Genomic DNA, 23,561 nt, shown 5'->3' on the forward strand with positions numbered 1-23,561 from the left:
AGACAAATTTAAATTAATTTATTAATTTTGGATTATACATTACGCAAATACGTTAAGTAAATATAAAAAGCATATAAAATATTTCACATTTCTGTATTACGTTAAATGTATTTTAAAATTTGCGTTCTTCCTTTGACAATCACATTTAATTGAAGTCGTCACATTTCTGTTAAATATTTCTAAGCACTAAATAGAATTTTGTTTCAAGGGTATTTCCTCAATCACTGAAACACCAACAACTCTGGATTTTCTCGGCAACCAATTTGTGAAATTTGAATCTGCTTTTCATGCAACGCTTTTTTGGACGCCAAGGTGAAAATGTTCAATATGTTTTCGACACAATTTCGTCAGCAAGTGCAAATGAATTTGAGCAATTTGCAATAATTGTTTAAGTCATTATGTTTGGAATTTCTCGAGATACTCGCACGTATATATGTAGATATCGGAGAGTATATAGTATGCTTGAAAAGTCACGTCTGTTTTCGATTGTTTTCGTATTTTTCAGCTAGAGAGTTCACGTCGACCATTTGCGCAGTGCATTTTCAAATTGAGTTAATGACAACTGTCAGCCAGGCGATTTTTTGGAAGAGCTCTGAACCTAAGCAAAAACACCCCAAGTTTGTTGTTTACGAAAGTGTGGGCGATATATATACATATATCAGTTCGCACTCTCTCTGATATATAGTATAGATATACTCTGATTTGCGTATTTGTCATTATAGTTTCACTAGAATTTCGGCGACAAAGCAAAAGTTCACAATTTATGCGGTAAATTATAAGCTTAACCACATGAATTTTTATGACACTTTGAAACGTCATCTTTGTGATCCTCAACATAATTCTAATAATTCCAAAAGAATCCTAAATGCGACGTCATCTCAAGGAATAAATATGAATAATATATTGCAGCAAGCAAAAATGTTCAAACATAATTTTGACAACGTTGTGAATAGTATTTCGGATATGTCTTAGCGAAAATGGAACACATATGGAGAATATGAATATGTTTCGATGTGGTATACTTATTATATCATCTAGTATATGAATTATTTTTAATGAAAGCATTGTTCTTGTTGTCTTGGGGGAAAAAACGGCTGCTCGCAAACTGTCAAACCGGCAGCGTAAATTTATTTTATTTATTTTCGATGATATTTCTTCAAGATTTAAACATGTTCCAAGCGATTCTTCAGCCTAGTGGCATCCCATTTTAACTCATATGCTTTTTGGAGACCGTATACCGTATAGTGTTTAGTCTTTAATAAACGTATATACAAGCACACATACACCTCTAGATTTTCCTCCACTTGTCAAGTTGTTCTCTTGAGTGCCGTCTTGTCGGTGAGTGTCGTCATCTATGAATGTGTGTGTCTGTGTATCTTATAGATACCATCACATCGTCTCAAAGTATTTCTAATTTTTTGCTATATTTTGCGCAACCCATTGGCCAAGTGCGTGAATTGGTTTTAGTTGGGCCAAAGGCTTGCAGCAGTTAATAGCACAAATTTTCGTCCGCAAAATCTAAAAGAAATAAAAAAAAAAGTAAGCAAAAATCGAAAATCAGGTTAAAGGCAAAAGACATTTGACCAAGAAGACAGAAAATGTGGGATTAATCTTCAACTAGCGAATGTGATTTTTCGTGTGCATAATCTCAATCGTATTTTTAAAGTGCCGTGCCCAATAAATTTCATCGCAAAATATTTGGAACTGGTCCAATCTATAAAGCTGGAATTATTCATCCACTATTTCTATATGTTCCCCCTAGTTCTACGTTCAGTGCCAACTTATAGACAGACATTTTGATTGCTCTGATCACTCTGATATGCAATAACAGAATCACCAACAACGACTAAAGCAACAACAACAAATCAGACTAAACATCAAACAATTTTAGCCAGTTCGAGGTTCTTCATATACAATAACATATTCGTGTGGTTTTTCATAATTTTCGTTTGCCGTGCTTGAATTTTTAAAAAAACATGTTGTATAATTTGAAAACAAAATGATATGTGCTTTGAAAATTTATGATCGCTTTTTTATTGTTTATATCAAATGAAATTTCTCACGCGCCAGCTGAAAAAATTTTATTTGATTTTGTTTTTGTTTTTGGATTTTTAGTATTATTTTTTTTTTTTTTTTGGTTTTTGTTTTTATTGTCTGACCTTTGCGTAGATTCTGATCTATAAAAAAAAGACCATATCGAATAATAAAAACCTTTATAATTTATTAATTGCCTTTTTATGCATTCCTATCACTTTATTTTTAGCAATCCAAAATGAGTGAAGCCAAGAACTTGATGACCACCTTCGGCATTCTGGCCGTGCTTTTGTTCTTCCTTTGGATCATCTACGCCGTTTTGTAAATGAGTACCTCATAAATGGGGGCATAGAGTTATGGAAGAGGTGAGATATTAACAATAATTTAGCAATAAATAATGATTAATTAAGTGCATAATGTAAACAAAGCACACCTGTTGTGATAATAGGATAAATTGACTAAAAATAAGTTTATAACCTCAAGGAACTCAGAGATTATTAAGTATAGAATTATGAAACTTTTTATATAGCTTTCCTTTTTGACAATATAACATTTTTTTACTACAATCCAAGTTAGAAAGCGATATTTCTAGACATTTCTAGGAAATTCAGGAATTTTAAAAGATAGATAATTACAGTGAAATTAGAAAAGTTGATATTAAGAAAAACATGTATATTTTAGTTGGCATTTTTGCAATAGAAAAACTTGAAAGAAACTGGAAATTGTTAATTTCATGAGGCGCCATTAAAGTAGAGCACATTTCGTGCTATGTGCAACGTTGCAATGTTTGAAATAATTTGGACATGTTTCAAAAGGCGAAACAAACAAATGGCATAGGCGATACGATTTGAAATAAACGTGTATTTAGCAAGCAGCCAACAAAAACAAATGGAAAATGCTATTAAGATCGCAGATGTCTGGAGAACATTACAGAATGGGTCGGGTGGTCCCGCCACCTTAACCCCAGTCGACCACAAAAAGAAAAACAAATAAATAAACGAATTCTTAAAACATTTTTCAATAACCACACGAGGTCCAACTGCAATTTGCCAGTGCCAAGAATGAATAATGACCAATGGATAAAAAGAATTCGAAACAGGTACGAGGAGAGAGATAAAGAGTAGGTTATTTTGTTGGATGGAGAAGTTTTTGCTGTCAAGAGTTTTTAATGTGGTTCGTGCGCCATGACGCGCTTCACGCTGCCCCGCCCACATGGAATCTAAACATACCTATAAGTAATAAATATATGTGTATTTAAATATATGGATATGGTAGTATATATAGTAGCGACGATGTGTGTGCCGCGTCGAAATATGCGCAACAACTGGACACCAATACACCAAACTACACTCAACGTATTGCAAAATATATATCGGTAGTGTAGTGTGTATGTGTAGATATAGATATACATATATAAATTTCGTAGAGCCATAATTCCAAATGAGTTCGCTGCTGGCTGATTTTGATGCGTGATAAAAATCATATTTGTGGAGAAGATTCTTTGGATGCGTTTCTCAGTTATTCCGTGCCATTTGCTACGAACGGTTTGCCGATCAGCACCTAAAGCTCCACAGCTGCACCCAGAGTGTGTGTTCCACCATAGATAGTACTAATTAGTGTGTGATTAAGCGAGCTGTATATTGATTAATAATTGTCCATTTTCTATTCCCAAATAGAAAACAACAACATCATCAACAACAACAACAAGCAACAACATGAATGAAGCTAGGAGTTTGTTCACCACCTTCCTCATCCTGGCATTCTTGCTCTTCCTGCTCTATGCCTTCTACGAAGCCGCTTTCTAAATATGTTCATGTTTTTGGGAATACTCTTAGTTCAAACGATATACTTACATGTTGAATTTCAATTTCAATTCCAACACAACAATTTATAAATCAACACTTATGCCTAGGATTTGTAGAGCGTTACGCGTTTAAGCCGCTAGCATTTAATGGATTTCTCTTAGTACCCTAAGTCAGGTGAGTGAATCAACCAACAAAACCCTATCGCAATCTATCTATATAGTACACACAATATGATAATTATAGAACTATGAAATTATTGCCCTCGAAAAGTCGGTTTTTTGTGAAATATTTTAATTGCATTTCCAAGCATAACGAGCGTCTTTGATGACGTTAATTAATTAAATTAGCTAACGTGAAATCTATGCGAAATATGCAAAGATATAGTAGATATATGTGGACATCTTCCCTCTGCACTTCTAATCCCTCTGCTGTTTGGTTTTCTTGGCAGCGCTGCCATAAGTTGCGACATTAGAGAAATCATTTTCCAAAAAGTTTCAACTTTTTAACGACGACATTTCGACATGGCCCACTAAAGACGCACCCCCATGCGATTTTTAGATATATATTCCTCTGTTGCGTACATATGGACGAGTGTGTGAACAATTTGAAATCGTTTTCGAAACATTTCTTTCGCACCGTGTTAAATTTGTCAAATGAATTTTCCGCGATTTCTATTTTTTTCTGTCACAGCATACCATTTTGTTTTATGGTTTTGTCTTTTTCAAAAATTATATTTTAGGTCCATTTGTTTATGAATACAATTAATTATCATTTATAATATACATATACGCCTTTTTCTTGTTCCTTTTTTTGTGTTATGTTATGAAAATAGAAACATGTCTAGAAATTGAATATTCTGGTTTTCACTTGTTTATTTTGTTAAGAAAAACCACATTCTAATCCCTGAATGAAAATGTTTTTTTTTTTTGTTCGCTAAAAATAATCCATCGTTCTGATCCCATATATTTTTGGCTATTGTTTATGCGTTTCACCACTTGAAATGATAATGAAATAATGAATAAGAAACAAATGGAAACAAACAAACAATTGTGTGCAGCAATATCATTTGCCAATATTTCAAGTAGCAATTCCATTAGTTTGAACAAATGGATTATCTACGAATAAACATATAATATGTACATATATGTTAGACTTTTAGGTGGGCAATAATTTTATTTTTCAAATACTTAACTAGGCCAGCAGCTGGCCTATATGCGTTGGTCAGAGCAAAGTGCTCGTGCACCGCGATTCGTATTTAAATTTCAAATGAAATTTATTTATCGATTTGTGTTTCCTGCAGATGACGTCACAGCCGCAGGCGGAAAGCAGCTGCTCGGTTCGGAGGCTTGACATCAACCAACGGCCTGCAACGGAGCGAGTGTATGTGACGGTAAATACCATAAATTATTCATCCTCAATCCCATATAATTATGTGTATGTAACTTGTACTATATATAAGCGTATATCTATTTTGCAGTGTGCTGTGCTTGATTAAGCGAATGTTTCGGTCCATTTGGGTTATCGATAAATGATGTGATCGAAATGGCACGCTGCGCCGCGCCGTTTCAACGTTGGCCTGGGAGCTTTGGCGTCATCTGTTCTAATCATAAATATTAATTTTGCAATTTTCGTTTCGCAATGGAATTAATCGAATTTTGAATTTACAATTTATAGACCATAATGTACAGTATGATAAGTGTGCAATAGCAAGACAACAACAACAGCACAATGCGCACATAGAGAAATTGTATATTTCATTGTTTAACACTTTGCACACATAATATCTAAGATCTTTATTTAATAATTGCATTTTTCGTAAATAACAACAACAATACCAGCAACAAATGCATAACAATAACAACCAAATGCAGGAATAAAAAAAACAACAAAAACAACACGCTACAGCGAATTGGATTTATTTTGAGGGCAGCCAATTAGAAAGTTGACAAGTTCAAATAACGACATCGATAGATAGAGCTATTTAATCGGAATGTTTCATTACTCTTTCGCTAGGGGGCGCCAGCATAAATGATGCTCATTTAAGGTGGCTGCTTGTGACTTTGTGTGAATTAAATGCGTGCAAATTAAGTTGAAGCGATATATACATACATATGTACATATATATTATTCGCAAATATTGTGATCATTGAACTGCGCGGTGCATTGAGTTTCTTAAATGTGATAAAATGTTAACAGGCTCTTAATTAAATCCAAATTAATTTGTGCAAGTGTCAAAATTGGCAAAAGAGACGCCAACGTTTTTCGCTTCGTTAACTCGTCGCCGTCCGTCGGAGTCTTAAATGGGCTCTCTTCTCAGCTGCTCTCTTTTCGAACCGCGCTATTCGGTGTTTTTTTGCTCGTGTAATGCATTTTTTTTATTGTGTGTGTGAGCGCTCAATGTGCTTAAAACGGTACTTCCGTTTGCCCTCCATAAAGTGTTGTTGCTTTTAAGTGCTCTTTTCTCTTGTCATTTGGATGTGGTGCTTATGCAGTTGAACTTTAAAGGTTAAATTGAATTTTAGTCACAACCTTCAAGGGCTATAAAGATCTTCAAAAAACAAAAGGTAAGTGCTAAGGTTATCATTTGCGTAGTTAATGTAATTTTCAAGTGAAGTTCATCAATAACCATGTACTAGAAAAACGGCTTGTGTTATAGGCGCGGACTGCGTTGAAAATTTGCATTGTTATCTCTTTGCTTGCATAATTTGTGGGCAGTACGTGCAGTGACCACAATGTGGAGACGGAGACCCGCAATTGAAGTTCATTTACATGCGCACAGGCTTGCATGCAAGTCGATAAAAGAAAACAAGTAACAAAATTAGCCCCTTGAGTTGACTGTAAAAGACCTGTTCACTTTTCTTAACTCATTTGGAATACGACTTCTTAAATTTAATTGATTTGGAATTGGAAAGACAAACATATTAAAATTTAAATGTAAAGTTGTGGGAGGATATATTAAAGTTTTGATATACTTACGAGGTATATGACAAGAAAGTTGTAATACGAGTTCTAGCAGGATAGCAATCCTATCTTTATCTTTTACCAAATACCTTAAGGAGTTGACGATAACATCTTCTGTCTGTTAAGCCTCCCTTTAGATTTCGACAAAACAAATAGACTTACTTTTTCGTATGTGAACGGGTCTAAGAAAACCGAAAATACTTGAAAACTGTAAGCTTGAAGAATGCCAACTCGATGCAATGAAGCGAAGCTTTGTTTGTATTTTTGTAGTTTTTTGGTAGGGGCTGTCGGCTCTTCCGTCTGTCGTTCAACAGTTTGGCGCGTCAGGCAACCGGTTTCACGGCTACATTTATGCCATAACAATTTGCTTCCTTTTCTCTCTTACCAAATGCAACAGGCGAAAAAAAATGTTATGCAATCATTTTTGCAAATTGATTTAGTCAGCCGGTTTGGCTTTTTGGTTGTACGAAAAACTGTTTTTTCTTTGTTATTCTTTAAATTAAGCGCCAATATTTACAATACTCTTAGGATGTAAAAATGCACTACAAGACTATGTGGCCAACTTATTTTGGCTAAGCGCCTCGATGCGCAGACGCTTTGTCAGCTGGTGTCCAATAAGCACGCGCAGATGCTGCGGCGACATCTTCATGAAAAAGTACTGCAAAAAAAAAGTGGCACAGCGTTACTAGACCGTTGAGAAAGTTGTTTTAGGAAATGAGCTTTCAATCTCACCTGCAATCCATGGGTCCAGAAACCCGTTGTTGTGTTCGATTTGCCGAGTGTAAAGACAGCAAAGCGGGCAAAACTGTATGCATTCGGTATAAAGAAGCCACCTTTCATCACCGTGTCGGAATACGCGTTCATTTTGGTTGCCACAAACAAGGGCATCACCAGCTGCACGGTCACATTGAATTCGGCCAACTCTTGCTCCAAGGCCTGTGTGAAATATGTTACATATTTCTTGGTCGCAGTATAGACGGCCATATTTGGCAGTGGCTGCAACTCGGAACCGGAGCCAATGTTGACAATTGCACCCTTGCGTGCCGCCTTCATGTGTGGCACGATCTTGCGTGTCAACATAGTGACGGCGCCAATGTTGATGTTTATGATATCCCAGATGAGATCTTCCGACACCGCTTCCAATGTTTCCGGATAATCGTACATTCTGCCCACATTGTTCACTGCAAAGAGAGAGAAAGAGAGAGAGATGAAGATTATTCAAAGATGCTTATCAGTAGAGTAGCTTTTAAAATACGCCTTGAATAAGACAAGGTTAACTTCAGTACAGCACAATAAAAACAAAATGTAAATTGCTGAAGCGCGTCAAAGCGTTTATGAGTTTGGCAAATAAAAATCCCAAAAAATAAATTATTTATATGTACTTGAAACAAGTCAAAAATGCCCCAGAGTCCGTCAAAAAGCCCTACTGTATATAGTCATTATAATTGCACGCTATTACGAGTGCCTCCGACTCTGCTTAGCTGTCTCAATGTCATTGACAAAATTTAACAACAAACACATGGTAACTTATGGTGGCTTAATTGTTGCTATTGCTGTTGTTGTTGTTAGTGATACTGTTGCGGCTACTGTTTGTTTCGTTTTGTTTGTTGACAATGAGTTGGCTATTATCAAAGAGTGCGAGCGAAAACAGTTACTGTGGGAGACAGCAACACGGACCACGCCAATTTTGCTGGCTTAGAGAGCGAAATTTGATGTTATAAACGAGATGAAAAGTGGTTAGACGAGTATAAAGGGAGTTTCATGTTAAGTACTTTATTAAAGTACTTCAATTTGCAATTGAAACAGTTAATATTCACTACAAAAAGTCCAATTATAAAGAGTATCACATTCTTTATACACGGTATATTTTGGTATATGGTCCCATATGGTACATTTCGACTGCAGTACCATTTTTTGTATATTTTAGTATTTTTGCGGTATATTATCAGCTATATTTTAAGAATAATATCGCACTGTTTTGTTTTATGGGTTTTGTCAAAATGGGTAGCGGGCACTGTTGAGCACCCTTGACTGTATATTGTTTAAAATTCATTTGTTTTGATTATTTTTTATTTCTATTATTTTGTACAATGACGCACTTAATGTCTTTGTTTATTGAGTAGTTTATCAGTTTTTCAGTGGTTAATCTGCACTTAAAAATTGCATTTTAAGCAAAACTCTCACACGCAATGGCTAAAACTGTTTTCAAATTCACAACTGCTTGCATTTAATGTGCTACTATTTGTTGTTAATAATAATAAATTGTGTCTTCAACAATATTTTGCTGAGTAACAAAAAAAAACTTAGCTAATTCATCTCACTATTATGAATGGATATATCACTTTTTTATCTGAATACTCACCCAATATGCTGACCTCAATGCCTGCCAATTCCTTTTCGATTTGCTCGTAAACTTCACGTCCTTTGGCAAAGTCTACAGCAATCCATTTAGTCTTGATTTTGTGTTCACTCTCTACAAAAATGATATGTAAAGTTTACTTTATTTTGTTTACTGTTTATTATGCAACTCTTTACTTACCAATCTCATTGGTGACGGCAATCAGCTTCTCCTTGGTGCGTGAGATGAGCACCAGATTGAGGCCTTGACGTGCCAATTCCCTTGCATATTCCTTGCCAATGCCATCAGTGGCGCCAGTAACAACTGCAAAAGAGAATGGATAATAATTATCTTAAACGACTCTAAAGTGAATTATTAGGTAAAAAATATAGACTGTTAAGTTTGAAGAGAGCTGGCAAGTTGAGTAGTAACTTAACTTCACACTCCCTTGCTAATTATTAGTTGCTGTTAGTTAGACGCTTGTGTTTCTTCTCTTTTGGCCACTGCCGAACCCTAAACAAATATGAAAATGCCTATAAAAGTTGCACATGAAAGCAACACGATTTATTTTCTTACTCTTTTTGTTTATGTTTATGTTGCTGCTGTTGCAACGACTCAATGCAACGGCGACTGCGCAACTTGCGGCGCCAATAGTTGGCACCGTTAATACACAAGTGGTTGCAGCGCTTGTTGGCCACATTTGTTGCCAAATATTTGCGCAGCGGAAACATTGGCAGCAAAAACGGCAGCTGGCCCATGTCTTGGTACTGTTGTTTGCTAATTACATCAAATCTGCAATGTTTTCTTTTGGCAATATTCGAGCCGAATTCAATTGAATTCAATCTTCAACGTAAATTGAATTGTCATTGTCGACAAGGTCAGAACATTTCAACAAGCATTTTTAGCATTTATTTATGGCCATTCATAAAGAGCGTCAAAATGTTTGTAGGTAAAAAGCCGGTTTAGTTTCGCTTTCATTCAGTCAAGTTGAATGACTTTATCTGCTCTAAAAATAAATTGTAAACAAATGCGAGAACTCACAGCACTGGAACAGCTGACTTATAAAGCTGTCTAGAATTATTATCAATCTAGTAACATGAGATAACAGCATAGTTTTGATAAGAAAGTGTGCCATCACAATGAAAGTGCGTTTTTATGGAATAAAAGTAGATTAAAAGTTCGATAATAATATCAAGTATTTAAGTTGCTTCATGCTGACTTTGCCAAATATTTCACTCAAGTAATTTTCTAGATATTTCTACAAATTGGGCCACTCAATAGATAATCTAACAGAATTTCCCACATGATTTATGGCACTATAAATATTGAATATAGATAAGTTCTTGTTGCCTCATGCTGAGTTCGCATTCAACATGTTTTATGGGTGGATAATTGACGCATAGCACAAATATTTCAATCAGCAACTCATTTATTATCCAACGAATAAATCTGAGCATAAATCTATATTATGTATGTATTATTTTTTAAATTATCTAATTTTCAAATTATTCCCGTTGAAGAAAAATATGAAAAGCAATTAATATAATAATAACTTGTCTCATCACGATGCTTCTTAATAATATATATTAAAATTTGGGTTTAGCAACAAGCGTGCAATTTACATAATATTAACATTCTTATTATTGCGCTTATGAAAGAGATTATAATGTAAGTACGTATTACATGAGAATAGAACGTGGCCAGCATGCAAAAATAAAAATTATTTAATGCAATTATTAGTTAATTAAACTTATTTGCAATATAAATATGTACTTATTGTTGCAATTTTGTTTTCTTCCTCATTATAAATTGTTTATATGTTTGTATTATATTGATATACAAAGACTATATAGGAACATATTTGGTATTTATATTCGTTCTATACATTGAGTAATTACTTTTATAACACTCTTGTCTCAAAACCCAAACTTGGGAATTTTTTTTCGGAAATGCACTGATGTTTATATTTACATATACATATTTCAATCAGTCTTTAATTTTAATGTACGTTTTTATGTAATTATTTGTCAATTAAATTTCAATTTTCAGTTGTCACAATTTAAAATACTTTTTTATAATATCGTGTTTAGTTATCTATCTAATTCTGTAATCAAAAATTAGAACGAAATTACATTTATATTTGTTATGAACTCATTTCTCTAAATTACACTGGTGTATTTAATGATTTTAAGCATTTTTAACACAATCTGATTCGATTTACAAAGGTCACAAACATAAATTTGTCCATTCTGCTCTAATGTTGTATATTATTATGATTAATTTTTAATGATTTGACTTACCTGCCCATTTGCCAAATTTCTCGACCAACGTCTGTGGCAATTGTGGCTGGAAATACGGCTCTAGCAAGGCTTTGATAATGTTTATCAAGGACTTGAAATTGTCGTAGAGAAAGGCGGCAATGGCCAAGGTGCCGACCAAGTAGATGAAGAAGGAAATTAGTTGCCAAATGAACGCCATTCGTAACAGAGTATAAATGCTAACTTCCAGTACTGGCTGCATTATGAAGAGAAACTCTCTTTATATAGTTGTCGTGAATAAGAGAATTGTTATTGATAAGCTCGCCGCCTACTTTTAGTATGTTTATGTAATTGAGTGAAATTTTTTATCAGTTTATAGTACACTCGACTGTATATCAATGAATTCAATTTCAGTTGGAGCAAAGTTTACGCTTCACTTCTTTGTCGCGACTGCGTCTGCGTTTGCGGCACGAAGTAGGCACAAGCGTCGGCGCTGAGCTTCAATCACGGACTAAAAGCCGAAACCGAAGCTGAAACTGAAACTGAAACTCAAATTGAAGTTGAGTTACACAGTGCCCAAAAGCAGCAACAACAGGCTGATGGCTTCCGACAACAACAAGCAGCTTTTACAAGCTGCAACTGTGTCTCCTCAGTCAGCCTGTGCACTATGGGGCATTTTCCATTTTTACTGGCATTAAATATTATGAGTAAGCCATAAGAGATTTTGTACTGCGGTTTTTGGAATCAAGGAATCTGTCATAAAAAAATGGGTGTGGCAACACCTCGACCGCCCACAAAAATCGGAAAAACTTGAATATTACGGACACCTGTGGAGCTAGTACTGTCAAATTTTGACACCGATATGTACTTATGTTTTAGAATTCGCCACGATGCTTTTTGCCACGCCCCCAAAATTTTCAAAAAATTAAATATTTTGTTCAATTTTAGAGCAAAAGACCCCATTCTCTCATACACTTTGACTTACTTGCTAAATTATGCTAACGCCATTTTTAAAATCCTTTCCAAAGTTCAACATTATTTCTCAAAATGTACCCTAAGAAGCATTTATAAAATGACAAATTTAATATACAGTACATACCTACGAAATTATTATTCAAGACTAATTTTTTTTTTTATGGTTTTTAACGTTAATAAATGAACCACAAAATTCAGTAAACAAATTATGCAAACTTAGCGCATGTGCTTTCGGATGCAACAGTTGACCCTACAGCTGTTATACTCAAAAGAACTGTTAAGATTTAATATTTTGACTATGAGCCATAACAGTTTGATGTTTTGTTAATGCATTGGTCATAAAAATGTTCTAATTGGTACACTTTTAAAAATCGCATAAGTGCCAGAAAAAGGGGTCAAATGCCCCATAGTGCAGTGCATAGATACAGTGCACAGTTACAGATACATTTGTAGCTACAGCTACGAATACATCCACAGCTTAAAGTACTACACTTGTGAGACTACAAATATGCGTACATCTTTTTGAGGTTTAATTTTTTGTTGTACTTATTGTTGTTTATTACTTTTACACACATCAACTTTTTGTTGCTCCGCTTGAATTGTTATAAATGCTTTTTTTTTGTTTGGTGCGAAGATTACAAAATCCGCCGCCGCCAAATTATTAGACATTTAATCATGGGCGGTCCAATGTGAGAGTGAAATGCGTGCGACTGTCAAGAGTGTTGACAATTTTCCATTTGTGCGATAATTACAGTAGGGTATATAATTAACCTTCGCTTACTACAAAAAAGAGGATGATATAGAGAAAGAGAGAGAGACACTTTTAGCTAATTGAATATATAAATAGTATCTTGACCCGTAACAAAGTTGAGAACTTAATTACAATTTGACAATTTATTCAAAGTGCTTGAAATGTTCGACAACTGGAAGTGTAAATTACAATAAATAAACTCTTTAGGATATTACAACAGTAAATAATAATGGCAGTAATATACAGAAGAAAAACTTTACGATTTCAAGGTTGAGTTGGGAGTAGTAAAAATAAAAGTTACAGTACAAAAGTTCTGAAAAAGCTAGGAAATTCAAATTGTTGATCATTATTGATTTTTTTTTTAAATGGAGATAGTGAAAATAAAAGGTAAATGCAAGTTAATTGCGCACTCTTCTATTTGTAGTAGTGCTCATTTCTCAACACTTTCCCATTGGGAATCAATAAACAAAACACACATTTGACAGCCACAAGCTAAATAAACAAATGATTTCAAAGCATTTTATTGCACTCGGTCTATTAGAATGCAATGTAAATATGCTTTGTTATCAACATTTGTGCTAGTCATTGAAATCGTTTGTCTATCAGAATTAAGTAAGGAAATCGTTCTCAGTCTGTAGAATGTTTTGGTCAAAGAACTCTAAATATAGCCGAACTTTTAATGAGGTGGTCGAATAGACAAACCGCCAAGTAGAATCAATGTTCAAGAAACAATTATTCCCTATAGAAATATATAGCAATAATATGATAACAAAAAAAAGTAGACATACCTGTGCCAATCGTGTCTGTCAACGCTTACAGACTTACAAGAACTAGCATAGATAGCCAAGCATGCTCGTTGGCACACTCGTAAAAGAGTATTGATTTTGTCAGGAACACTTTTGGAAGAGACTTTCAATTGTTGCAAGCTTAAAGCTCTTTCGTCAAGTCATTTCCTTTCGTAGTCGCTATAGCCAAGACAACAACCAATCGAAGAATCTACATTTTAATAAGGGCCGAAAAGTATGCTGTGCATTTATTCTAATTGATTATCAGTAATCAGTTTCAGTATTAGTTGACTCACAACAACGCGCAATCTCCAAGGCAAGAGCATAAAAGCTGCATACTGAACATGATGCCAGAGATATCCCGGCGTCTCATCAACACCAGCCCGCAGCTGAGCAACAGCACTGCGAGCATAAACTTCCGCTGAGGGTGCGAACAGATTTCCTTTCATAATGCGCGTTGAATAGTTGTTGATTTTGGTCACCACAAAGCCGGGCGAGAGAAGTTGCACATGAATGCCGAATGGAGCTGCCTCGCATCTCAAGGCGATGGTTAAGCTGCGAATGTAAGCTTTAGAGGCAGCATACATAGCTCCAAATGGCGCTGGTTGATTTTCCGTGACTGAACCGACATTAACGATTGCGCCCTTCATTTGAGAATCTCGCAGCCGCTTGAAAAAGTAGCGCGAAAGTTGCGAGACAGCCACAATGTTAGTGTCAATCAATTGCTGGACATGTTCTTTGGTGAGTGAGCAAAGGGCACCGGGAAAGCCTATGCCCACATTGTTAACTAGAAGAAAGATAGGAAAGGTAAATAGGGATCAACGGTGAAAAGATCTATAATCTCTTACCAAATATGGCTATTGGTATGTCAGCCAATTCACGTTCTATATGTTCGTAAACTTCGGCTCCCTGTGTGAAATCAGCCAAGATAATCTTCGATTCTACTTTAGACTCCTCAGCTATAATGATTAAATGAGAATTTACACAAATAATCAACAGAATAATGATTAAGACACATACTGATCTCATTGGCAACGGCCTTGAGTTTCTCCTCGTTCCTGGCAATCAGAACTACATTGATTCCATGTCGCGCCAATTCCTTTGCATATTCCTTGCCAATGCCATCGCTGCTGCCAGTAACTGCAGCCCAATCCCCAAAACGTTCTTTTAGACTCAAACACTCACATCGATCGTCAAACAGTCGTACTTTTAGTAGTCGTAAAGGTGTTCGCAATTGTTCATATAGAAAGCAAATTAATGCGTAGAGACCGATAAGCGTAAGAAATGTTGAGAAAGCACTCAGCATGTTTTTTACCACATATGTGAAATTTAGTTGATAACAATGTTCTAGGTAGCTTGACGCTCAACAAAGTACTATGTCTACAAATATCAACACAAGACGATTGCAAAGTATGAAACTCATTATCTCTCAGATTCCAAATTTGCAGAGCAAAGTCAAAAATAATTGAGCTTGCAAAAAAACATACTATGCTTTACTACACAATGTATTTGCATTTTTAAGCGACAGCCGTTGAGATTGCTAAAATTGTATTCAAATCGGTTTTTGCTATTATATAAATACTTATCATATTTCGTAAAAAAAACTATCTTTTTTTAAATATTCTATTATCCAAGGATATGAGGGTTAAGTGTATTCCCTTTATGCTTTCTTATTTATGTTGTGAAGTTCCCGCTTAGTTTTTCTATCGTTAACTCTTTCGCTGTACATTAAGAACGTACTGCAGGAAAATGACTATCCCTAATAAAAACAAGTAAGAAAGCTACAGTCGAGTGTGCTCGACTGTGAGATACCTGCTACCCATTTTGAATAAAAGCAAAATAGTGCAGTACTTTTTCAAAATATACCAAAATGCAAATATACTAAAAAATATACCATACAGTATATTTGCTATATCGATATAATACCACATTCAAAATATACCATAGACGGCACAATATACCAGATTGTCGGCCAAAGCACCTAAGACCCCTAGTAAGTAAGCGTTTTTGCCCATACAAAAATATTTATTTAATAACTTCCACAATTTTTATCTGATCGCAATCAAATATTTCAGGAATTGCAAATACCATTGTTATTATTGTATATACAAAAATGCGTCTACTTTTAATATTACTCTTGTTATTATTGATTTGTGGGAGCGGAAGTGGGCGTGGCAAAAATTTGAAACAAACTTGATCTGCAAACATAACAAATGCTGCCGAAAAAAAATTATAGCTCTATCTCTTATAGTCTCTGAGATCTAGGTGTTCATACGGACAGACGGACAGACAGACAGACAGACGGACATGGCTAGATCGTCTCGGCTATTGATTGATCGGAGATGCCTCCTTCTACCTGTTACATACATTTCCGGCAGTTATAATACCCTTCTACCCTAAGGGTAGGGGGTATAATTATAGTACTTGACTTAGTTTTCAATTCTTAACCTTTGTTCTATGGGTCAATTTGTTGCAGGGCTAGAGTGACCACGCCACTTTCTCAGCTTGTTGTAAGGTCTACGAAACTTAATTTCGAAGTCTATATAATTGGAACTTTTATAATAGTTTTTGACCGCAGCTATACAGTTTTACCAACCGTCAATACGCCTAATCACTGTAACGTAACAAAACATAGGGCAACTGTTCTTAACTCGTCCGATTTTATTATTACATGCAATGTAAATGTATGTTTTGAGTTCATTAAAAATAAAACTTATAATAAATTAAATTTCTTAAAGAACACTATTAAAAACGTCTTCAACATGTTGCACAACACCTTAGGCATTAGCAGTTGAGACTGCGTGTAGCCAAGACAACAACCATTTAAACAATCTATATTTTACTACCCCCAAAAGTATGCTGTGCTTCTATTCCAATTGTTTGTCAGAAACATTTTTACATACTAGTCGGATGCTAAGCAGACGTAATCTCCATGGCAAGAGCATTAAGCCTGCATACAGAACCTGATGCCAGACGTATCCCGAAGTTTCAATAACACAAGCCCTTAACTGAGCAACAGCACTACGAACATACATATCCGCAGTTGGGACGAACAGACTTCCTCTCATAAAGCGAGTGGAAAAGTTGTTCATGTTGGTCACCACAAAGCCGGGCGAGAGAAGCTGCACATGAATCCCGTATCTAGCTGCCTCGTCGCCTAATGCCAGGGTAAAGCTGCGAATGTAAGCTTTGGAGGCAGCATACATAGCTCCAAATGGTGCTGGTTGATGTTCCATCACAGAACCCAGATTAACAATGGCTCCCTTAATGTGAGAATCTTGCAACCGCTTGAAAAAGTAGCGCGAAAGTTGTGAGACAGCCACAATGTTAGTGTCAATCAATTTCTGGACATCTTCTTTGGTGTGTGCATAAATCGCACCTTGCAAACTCATGCCCACGTTGTTAACTGGGAGAGAGAAGCACAGAAAGTGAATAAAATGAATAAAATAAAAAAGAATTCTCAATCTCTTACCAAAAATGGCTATTGGTGTGTCGGCCAATTCACGTTCAATGTGTTCGTACACTTCTGGACCCTGTGTAAAGTCCGCCACGACAATCTTCGTCTCGACTTTGGACTCCTGACCTGCACGATGATAAAAGATGATTGCACTGAAGTCAAATAAAAGGTCAAGATACATACTGATCTCATTGGCAACGGCCTTGAGTTTCTCTTCGTTCCTCGCAATTAGAACTACATTGATTCCATGTCGCGCCAATTCCTTGGCATATTCCTTGCCAATGCCATCGCTGCTGCCGGTAACTGCCGCCCATGAACCAAAACGCTCCTTTAGACTGTATTTTGAATTCCTATTATTACACAGTTGTACTTTCAATATTTTCAAAGGTATTCGCAGTTGTCTAAATAAAAAGCCAATGATCAAACATAAACCAATATAGAATATGCAAAGTGCACTCAGCATTTTGTAGGCGTTATATTAAATCTAAGCGATGCTCCGGCTACAGCGACTCCCAAAAATGTACTGCGCAAGTTAATCGCAAGTTAAAACGGCTTCAAAGTGCCAAACTCATCAGCGACAGTAAACAAATGATGATGGCATGTGAAATTAATACGTTTATTTAAGCGACAGCCGCTAAGTATGCTACACTTTTGTTCAAATTGGATTATTGGATATTTTCCTGAAGAATAGTTGTGCAACAAACAGTCGCATCCTCCAAGGGAAAATCAGTGTAACAGCATTTTGAACGTGATGCCAAATGTAGCCAGGAGTTTCATCCACGCCATCTCTCAGCTGGGCAACTGCACTGCGGGCATAAGTCTCTGCCGAGGGTATGAAAAGTCCGCCTTGCATAATGCGCTTCGAATAGTTGTTGATCTTGGTCACCACAAAGTTGGGTGACAACAGTTGGACATGAATACCAAATGGAGCTGCCTCGGATCTCAAGGCGATGGTAAAACTGCGATTGTAGGCTTTGGAGGCGGCATAGAGTGCACCGTACGGCAAGGGTTGAAGCTCTGTTCCAGAGCTAACATTGACAATGGCACCTTTGATCTTGTCGGCACGCATGCGATAGAAAAAGTACCGAGAGAGTTCTGACACAGCCACCACATTTGTATCAATGATTTGTTGCGTCTGCTCCTTGGTGCACTTAACTAACCCTCCGAGAAAACCCATGCCTACGTTATTAACTGATGGAAGAGAAAAAACAAATGAATTACAGCAAAAAAGTGGACTTTATGTCAAAGTACTTACCAAGTATGGATACGGGAACATCAGTTAGCTCGCGTTCGATGTGTTCGTATACCGATGCACCCTTTGTAAAGTCCGCCTCAATAATTTTTGTCTCCACCTTCGATTCTAAGGCTGCAAAAGTATTTAGTTGTTAGTGAAACAACTGATAAATTCACTTATGTAACTTACAAATCTCCTTAGCAACAGCCTTGAGTTTATCTTCGTTTCTGGCGATCAGAACTACATTGATTCCATGTCGCGCCAATTCCTTGGCATATTCCTTGCCAATGCCATCGCTGCTGCCAGTAACTGCAGCCCAATCGCCAAAGCGGTCCTTTAGACTCAAACTGTTACATGGATCATCAAACAGTCGTACTTTCAGCAGTCGTAAAGGTGTTCGCAATTGTTCATATAGAAAGCAAATGAGCGCGTAGAGACCGATAAGCGTAACAAATGTTGAGAAAACACTCAGCATGTTTTATACTACATAAGTGAAATTTAATTGATAACAGTGTTCTAGGCAGTTTGACGCTCAACGAAGTACTATGTCTACAATAATCAAGACAAGACGATTGCAAGACGATCATTATCTCTCAGATTTCAAATTTACTGAGCTTGCAAAAAATACATACTATGCGATACTACACAATGTATTTGCATATTTAAGCGACAGTCATTGAGATTGCTAACATCAAATCGGTTTTTGCTACTATAGACAAACTATACTTATTTCGTAAAAAAAACTATCTTTTTTAAAATATTCTATTATCCAAGGATATGAGGGTTAAGTGTATTCCTTCTTTGCTTTCTTATTTATGTTGTGAAGTTCCCGCTTAGTTTTTCTATCGTTAACTCTTCGCTGTACATTAAGAGTACTGTAGAGAAATGACTATCCCTAATTAAAACAAGTAAGAAAGCTACAGTCGAGTGTGCTCGACTGTGAGATACCTGCTACCCATTTTGAAAAAAAGCAAAATATTGCTGTAATAATCTCAAAATATTAAAAAGAAATACGCATGTATTCGCGATTGTCGGCCAAAGCACCTAAGACCCCTAGTAAGTAAGCGTTTTGCCCATACAAAAGCTATTTATTTAATGAACTTCCACAATTTTAATCTGATCGCAGCAAATTTTCAGGTTTTGCAAATACCATTGTATTATTGTATATATATTCGCACGTCTACTTTTAATATTAAGAAAGTTATTATTGATTTGCGGGAGCGGAAGTGGGCGTGGCAAAAATTTAAAACAAACTTGATCTGCAGTATTTAACAAAATATGTCGAAAAAAAATTATAGCTAAAATATTTACTGAGATCTAGGTGCTATATACGGATAGACGGACACAATATAGACAGACAGTCAGCCAGAAGGACCTAAGACCCCTAATAGTCTCGCGTTTTTGATTGATACGGAGATATTTATTTCTAACTGTTACAACATTTATCTGATCGCAATTAAATTTTCAGGAATTGCAAATGGGTATTGGGTATTATTGTATATACTTGACTTAGTCTACTTCTTAATATCACTTCTATGGGTTATTTTGTTGCAGGGAGCGTGAAGTGGCCACTGGCAAAGCTTGTTGCAAAAATGAAACTTGATCTGCGAAGTCAACAAATGCTTTCGATAAAAAATTATGACCGCAGCTATACAGTTTTAGCCTCTGGCATCTAGGTGTTCATCACGGACAGAACAGACAGACAGACACTGGCTAGATCGTCTCGGCTATTGATTGATCGCAATGCCTCCAATCTACATTTAAAATACATTTCCTGGTGGCAGTTCTCTAATACCCGTCATACAATTCTTCGTTTAAAATAAAACTTATATAGCCTTAGCAACATTCACGCTGTGACCTAATAGAATAAATTAAGTTTCTTAAAGAAAACTATTAAAAACGTCTTCAACATGTTGCACAACACCTTAGGCATTAGCAGTTGAGACTGCGTTTAGCCAAGACAACAACCATTTGAAACAATATATTTTACTGCCCCCAAAAGTATGCTGTGCTTCTATTCCAATTGTTTTTTAGAAACATTTTTACATACTAGTCGGATGTTAAGCAGACGTAATCTGCATGGCAAGTGTATCAAGCCTGTATACAGAACCTGATGCCAGACGTATCCCGAAGTTTCAACAACACAAGCCCTTAACTGAGCAACAGCACTACGAGCATACACATCCGCAGTTGGGACGAACAGACTTCCTCTCATAAGGCGAGTGGAAAAGTTGTTCATGTTGGTCACTACAAAGCCGGGCGAGAGAAGCTGCACATGAATCCCGTATCTAGCTGCCTCGTCGCCTAATGCCAGGGTAAAGCTGCGAATGTAAGCTTTGGAGGCAGCATACATAGTTCCAGATGGTTGATGCTCCATCACAGGGCCCAGATTAACAATGGCTCCCTTAATGTGAGAATCTTGCAACCGCTTGAAAAAGTAGCGCGAAAGTTGTGAGACAGCCACAATGTTAGTGCCAATCAATTTCTGGACATCTTCTTTGGTGTGTGCATAAATCGCACCTTGCAAACTCGTGCCCACGTTGTTAACTGGGAGAGAGAAGCACAGAAACTGAATAAGCTGCAATTGAAAAGGAATTTCTCAATCTCTTACCAAAAATGGCTATTGGTGTGTCGGCCAATTCACGTTCAATGTGTTCGTACACTTCTTGACCCTGTGTAAAGTCGGCCACGACAATCTTCGTCTCGACTTTGGACTCCTGACCTGCACTATGATAAAAGATGATTGCACTGAAGTCAAATAAAAGGTCAAGATACACACTGATCTCATTGGCAACGACCTTGAGTTTCTCTTCGTTCCTCGCAATTAGAACTACATTGATTCCATGTCGCGCCAATTCCTTGGCATATTCCTTGCCAATGCCATCGCTGCTGCCAGTAACTGCCGCCCATGAACCAAAACGCTCCTTTAGACTGTATTTTGGATTCCTATTATAACACAGTTGTATTTTCAGTATTCTCAAAGGTGTTCGCAGTTGTCTAAATAAAAAGCCAACGATCAAGCATAAACCACCAATAGAGAATATGAAAAGAAAGAGAATAGAGAATATGCAAAGTACACTCAGCATTTTGTATGCGTTATATTAAAATCTAAGCGATGATCCAGCTAGCGCGACACCCAAAAATGTACTGCGCCAGTTAATCGCAAGTTAAAACGCCTTCAAAGTAACAAACTCATCAGCGACAGTAAAAGAATAATGATGGCATATGACATTAATACATTTATTTAAGCGGCAGCCGCTAAGTATGCTACACTTTTGTTCAAAGCTTATTGGATATTTTCCTGAAGACTAGTTGTGCAGCAAACAGTCGCATCCTCCAAGGGAACATCAGTGTAAGCGCATTTTGAACGTGATGCCAAATGTAGCCAGGAGTTTCATCCACGCCATCTCTCAGCTGGGCAACTGCACTGCGGGCATAAGTCTCTGCCGAGGGTATGAAAAGTCCGCCTTGCATAATGCGCTTCGAATAGTTGTTGATCTTGGTCACCACAAAGTTGGGTGACAACAGTTGGACATGAATACCAAATGGAGCTGCCTCGCATCTCAAGGCGATGGTAAAACTGCGATTGTAGGCTTTGGAGGCGGCATAGAGAGCACCGTACGGCAAGGGTTGAAGCTCTGTTCCAGAGCTAACATTGACAATGGCGCCTTTGATCTTGTCGGCACGCATGCGATAGAAAAAGTACCGAGAGAGTTCTGACACAGCCACCACATTTGTATCAATGATTTGTTGCGTCTGCTCCTTGGTGCACTTAAGCAATCCTCCGGGCAAACCCATGCCGACATTGTTAACTGATGGTAAGGGAAAAACAAATGAGTTGCAGCTAAAAAGTGAACTTTATGACAAAGTACTTACCAAGTATGGATACGGGAACATCAGTCAGCTCGCGTTCGATGTGTTCGTATACCGATGCACCCTTTGTAAAGTCCGCTACAATAATTTTCGTCTCCACCTTCGATTCTAAGGCTGTTAAAGTATTTAGTTGTTAGTGAAGCAAATGATGAATTCGCTTATGTAACTTACAAATCTCCTTAGCAACTGTTTTGAGCTTCTCCTCGTTCCTGGCAATCAGAACTACATTGATTCCATTTCGCGCCAATTCCTTGGCATATTCCTTGCCAATGCCATCGCTGCTGCCGGTAACTGCAGCCCATGAACCGAAACGTTCTTTTAAACTTAATCTTTTCTTTTGATTATCGATGACTCGCACTTTCAGTAGTTTGAAAGGTGTACGCAATTGCTCATACAAAAAACTAATGATCGCATATAAACCGATAATGCTAACGAATGTTGATAAAGCGCACGACATTTTGTAGACAAGTGATAAGAAAACGTTCTGTCTCAAGCGACGGTCGACATTGGACTGCGCTGGCCTCTGAGAACTTGGTGAAATTGAAGTGCGATATTTCGAGCTGCACTCAATTGAATACGCATCGTTCTTGCTTGGAATATTAACGATTTCATTAAGCACTCGTAAGCCAAATCGGAGGTGTTCGAACTGCTCAATTCCATAATGGAAAATGTGCATAACCTTTGCAATGTTTCCCATTTTCTACATACCGGCATGAATTGGCAGTATATTTTTTTTTTTTTTTTGTGAGTTATTTGATTCGTTTATTGTCTGGCAGAGTAGTTGAGTCGGCATGCAAATTATTGAATTATAAATTATATATTTAAATGGATCTTCGGTGTTTGGCTTTTGCCTTTGACAAGACCGTTTGTAGTTTGTTTTTCTTTGAATTTCCTTTCAGTTACATTAATAACTTTTGGGTACGTACGTTCAACTCAGATATGTAACTTAAATCATTTTGCAAATTGTGCAAATCTGTAAATTGCGAGGTGACACATATTTCATCATTGCTTAACTGAAAGCGCACTCAACTGCCGGTCAAGTAAAGTTCTCATTTAATAGCGGTCCAAGTATATACACATATAATTTGGC

At 36.7% G+C, this 23,561-nt stretch overlaps 7 protein-coding genes and 1 non-coding gene across 10 annotated transcripts; 2 read left to right on the forward strand and 6 right to left on the reverse strand.

The window, feature by feature from the left end:
* The first annotated feature begins 555 nt into the window (after positions 1-555).
* On the forward strand, positions 556-2,399 carry LOC127564983 (uncharacterized). The gene is made up of 3 exons (XM_034242867.2): positions 556-617; positions 723-768; positions 2,264-2,399. Exons 1-3 carry the CDS (start codon positions 556-558, stop codon positions 2,357-2,359), a joined length of 204 nt encoding a protein of 67 aa, XP_034098758.2. The 3' UTR covers positions 2,360-2,399.
* A 1,110-nt stretch (positions 2,400-3,509) lies between these two features.
* LOC117564193 (uncharacterized) lies at positions 3,510-5,734 on the forward strand. 2 transcript variants are annotated; one of them, XR_004571749.2, is made up of 4 exons: positions 3,510-3,619; positions 3,711-4,013; positions 5,140-5,229; positions 5,317-5,734. It is a non-coding gene; the product is annotated as an uncharacterized LOC117564193 (transcript). The 2 variants fall into 2 exon arrangements; XR_004571748.2 differs by having other exon boundaries at positions 3,569-3,640.
* Positions 5,735-7,237: 1,503 nt separating this feature from the next.
* Positions 7,238-13,926, reverse strand: LOC117564194 (inactive hydroxysteroid dehydrogenase-like protein 1). 2 transcript variants are annotated; one of them, XM_034242869.2, is made up of 6 exons: positions 13,911-13,926; positions 11,439-11,652; positions 9,340-9,462; positions 9,163-9,273; positions 7,533-7,981; positions 7,238-7,458 (listed from the first exon to the last, which is right to left on the reverse strand). In XM_034242869.2, the coding sequence occupies exons 2-6, from the start codon at positions 11,614-11,616 to the stop codon at positions 7,351-7,353; spliced, it is 969 nt and encodes a 322-aa protein (XP_034098760.2). In that variant the 5' UTR covers positions 11,617-11,652; positions 13,911-13,926; the 3' UTR covers positions 7,238-7,350. The 2 variants fall into 2 exon arrangements, with proteins under 2 accessions (XP_034098760.2, XP_034098759.2); XM_034242868.2 differs by lacking the exon at positions 13,911-13,926 and having other exon boundaries at positions 11,439-11,925.
* Positions 13,927-14,113: 187 nt separating this feature from the next.
* On the reverse strand, positions 14,114-15,273 carry LOC117563875 (hydroxysteroid dehydrogenase-like protein 1). Its single transcript, XM_052002142.1, has 3 exons — positions 14,928-15,273; positions 14,756-14,866; positions 14,114-14,694 (listed from the first exon to the last, which is right to left on the reverse strand). The coding sequence occupies exons 1-3, from the start codon at positions 15,211-15,213 to the stop codon at positions 14,156-14,158; spliced, it is 936 nt and encodes a 311-aa protein (XP_051858102.1). The 5' UTR covers positions 15,214-15,273; the 3' UTR covers positions 14,114-14,155.
* Positions 15,274-16,577: 1,304 nt separating this feature from the next.
* On the reverse strand, positions 16,578-17,847 carry LOC127565075 (hydroxysteroid dehydrogenase-like protein 1). Its single transcript, XM_052002143.1, has 3 exons — positions 17,548-17,847; positions 17,380-17,490; positions 16,578-17,313 (listed from the first exon to the last, which is right to left on the reverse strand). The coding sequence occupies exons 1-3, from the start codon at positions 17,825-17,827 to the stop codon at positions 16,775-16,777; spliced, it is 930 nt and encodes a 309-aa protein (XP_051858103.1). The 5' UTR covers positions 17,828-17,847; the 3' UTR covers positions 16,578-16,774.
* Positions 17,848-17,966: 119 nt separating this feature from the next.
* On the reverse strand, positions 17,967-19,135 carry LOC117564196 (hydroxysteroid dehydrogenase-like protein 1). The gene is made up of 3 exons (XM_034242870.2): positions 18,788-19,135; positions 18,620-18,730; positions 17,967-18,555 (listed from the first exon to the last, which is right to left on the reverse strand). The coding sequence occupies exons 1-3, from the start codon at positions 19,071-19,073 to the stop codon at positions 18,020-18,022; spliced, it is 933 nt and encodes a 310-aa protein (XP_034098761.2). The 5' UTR covers positions 19,074-19,135; the 3' UTR covers positions 17,967-18,019.
* Positions 19,136-20,647: 1,512 nt separating this feature from the next.
* Positions 20,648-21,830, reverse strand: LOC117564197 (inactive hydroxysteroid dehydrogenase-like protein 1). Its single transcript, XM_052002718.1, has 4 exons — positions 21,802-21,830; positions 21,210-21,544; positions 20,771-21,145; positions 20,648-20,673 (listed from the first exon to the last, which is right to left on the reverse strand). The coding sequence occupies exons 1-4, from the start codon at positions 21,828-21,830 to the stop codon at positions 20,648-20,650; spliced, it is 765 nt and encodes a 254-aa protein (XP_051858678.1).
* Positions 21,825-22,998, reverse strand: LOC127564984 (hydroxysteroid dehydrogenase-like protein 1). Its single transcript, XM_034242871.2, has 3 exons — positions 22,643-22,998; positions 22,475-22,585; positions 21,825-22,410 (listed from the first exon to the last, which is right to left on the reverse strand). The coding sequence occupies exons 1-3, from the start codon at positions 22,926-22,928 to the stop codon at positions 21,878-21,880; spliced, it is 930 nt and encodes a 309-aa protein (XP_034098762.2). The 5' UTR covers positions 22,929-22,998; the 3' UTR covers positions 21,825-21,877.
* Between the last annotated feature and the right edge of the window lie 563 nt (positions 22,999-23,561).

This window comes from Drosophila albomicans, chromosome 2L (assembly GCF_009650485.2).
Source record: "Drosophila albomicans strain 15112-1751.03 chromosome 2L, ASM965048v2, whole genome shotgun sequence".
Taxonomy (NCBI): domain Eukaryota; kingdom Metazoa; phylum Arthropoda; class Insecta; order Diptera; family Drosophilidae; genus Drosophila; species Drosophila albomicans.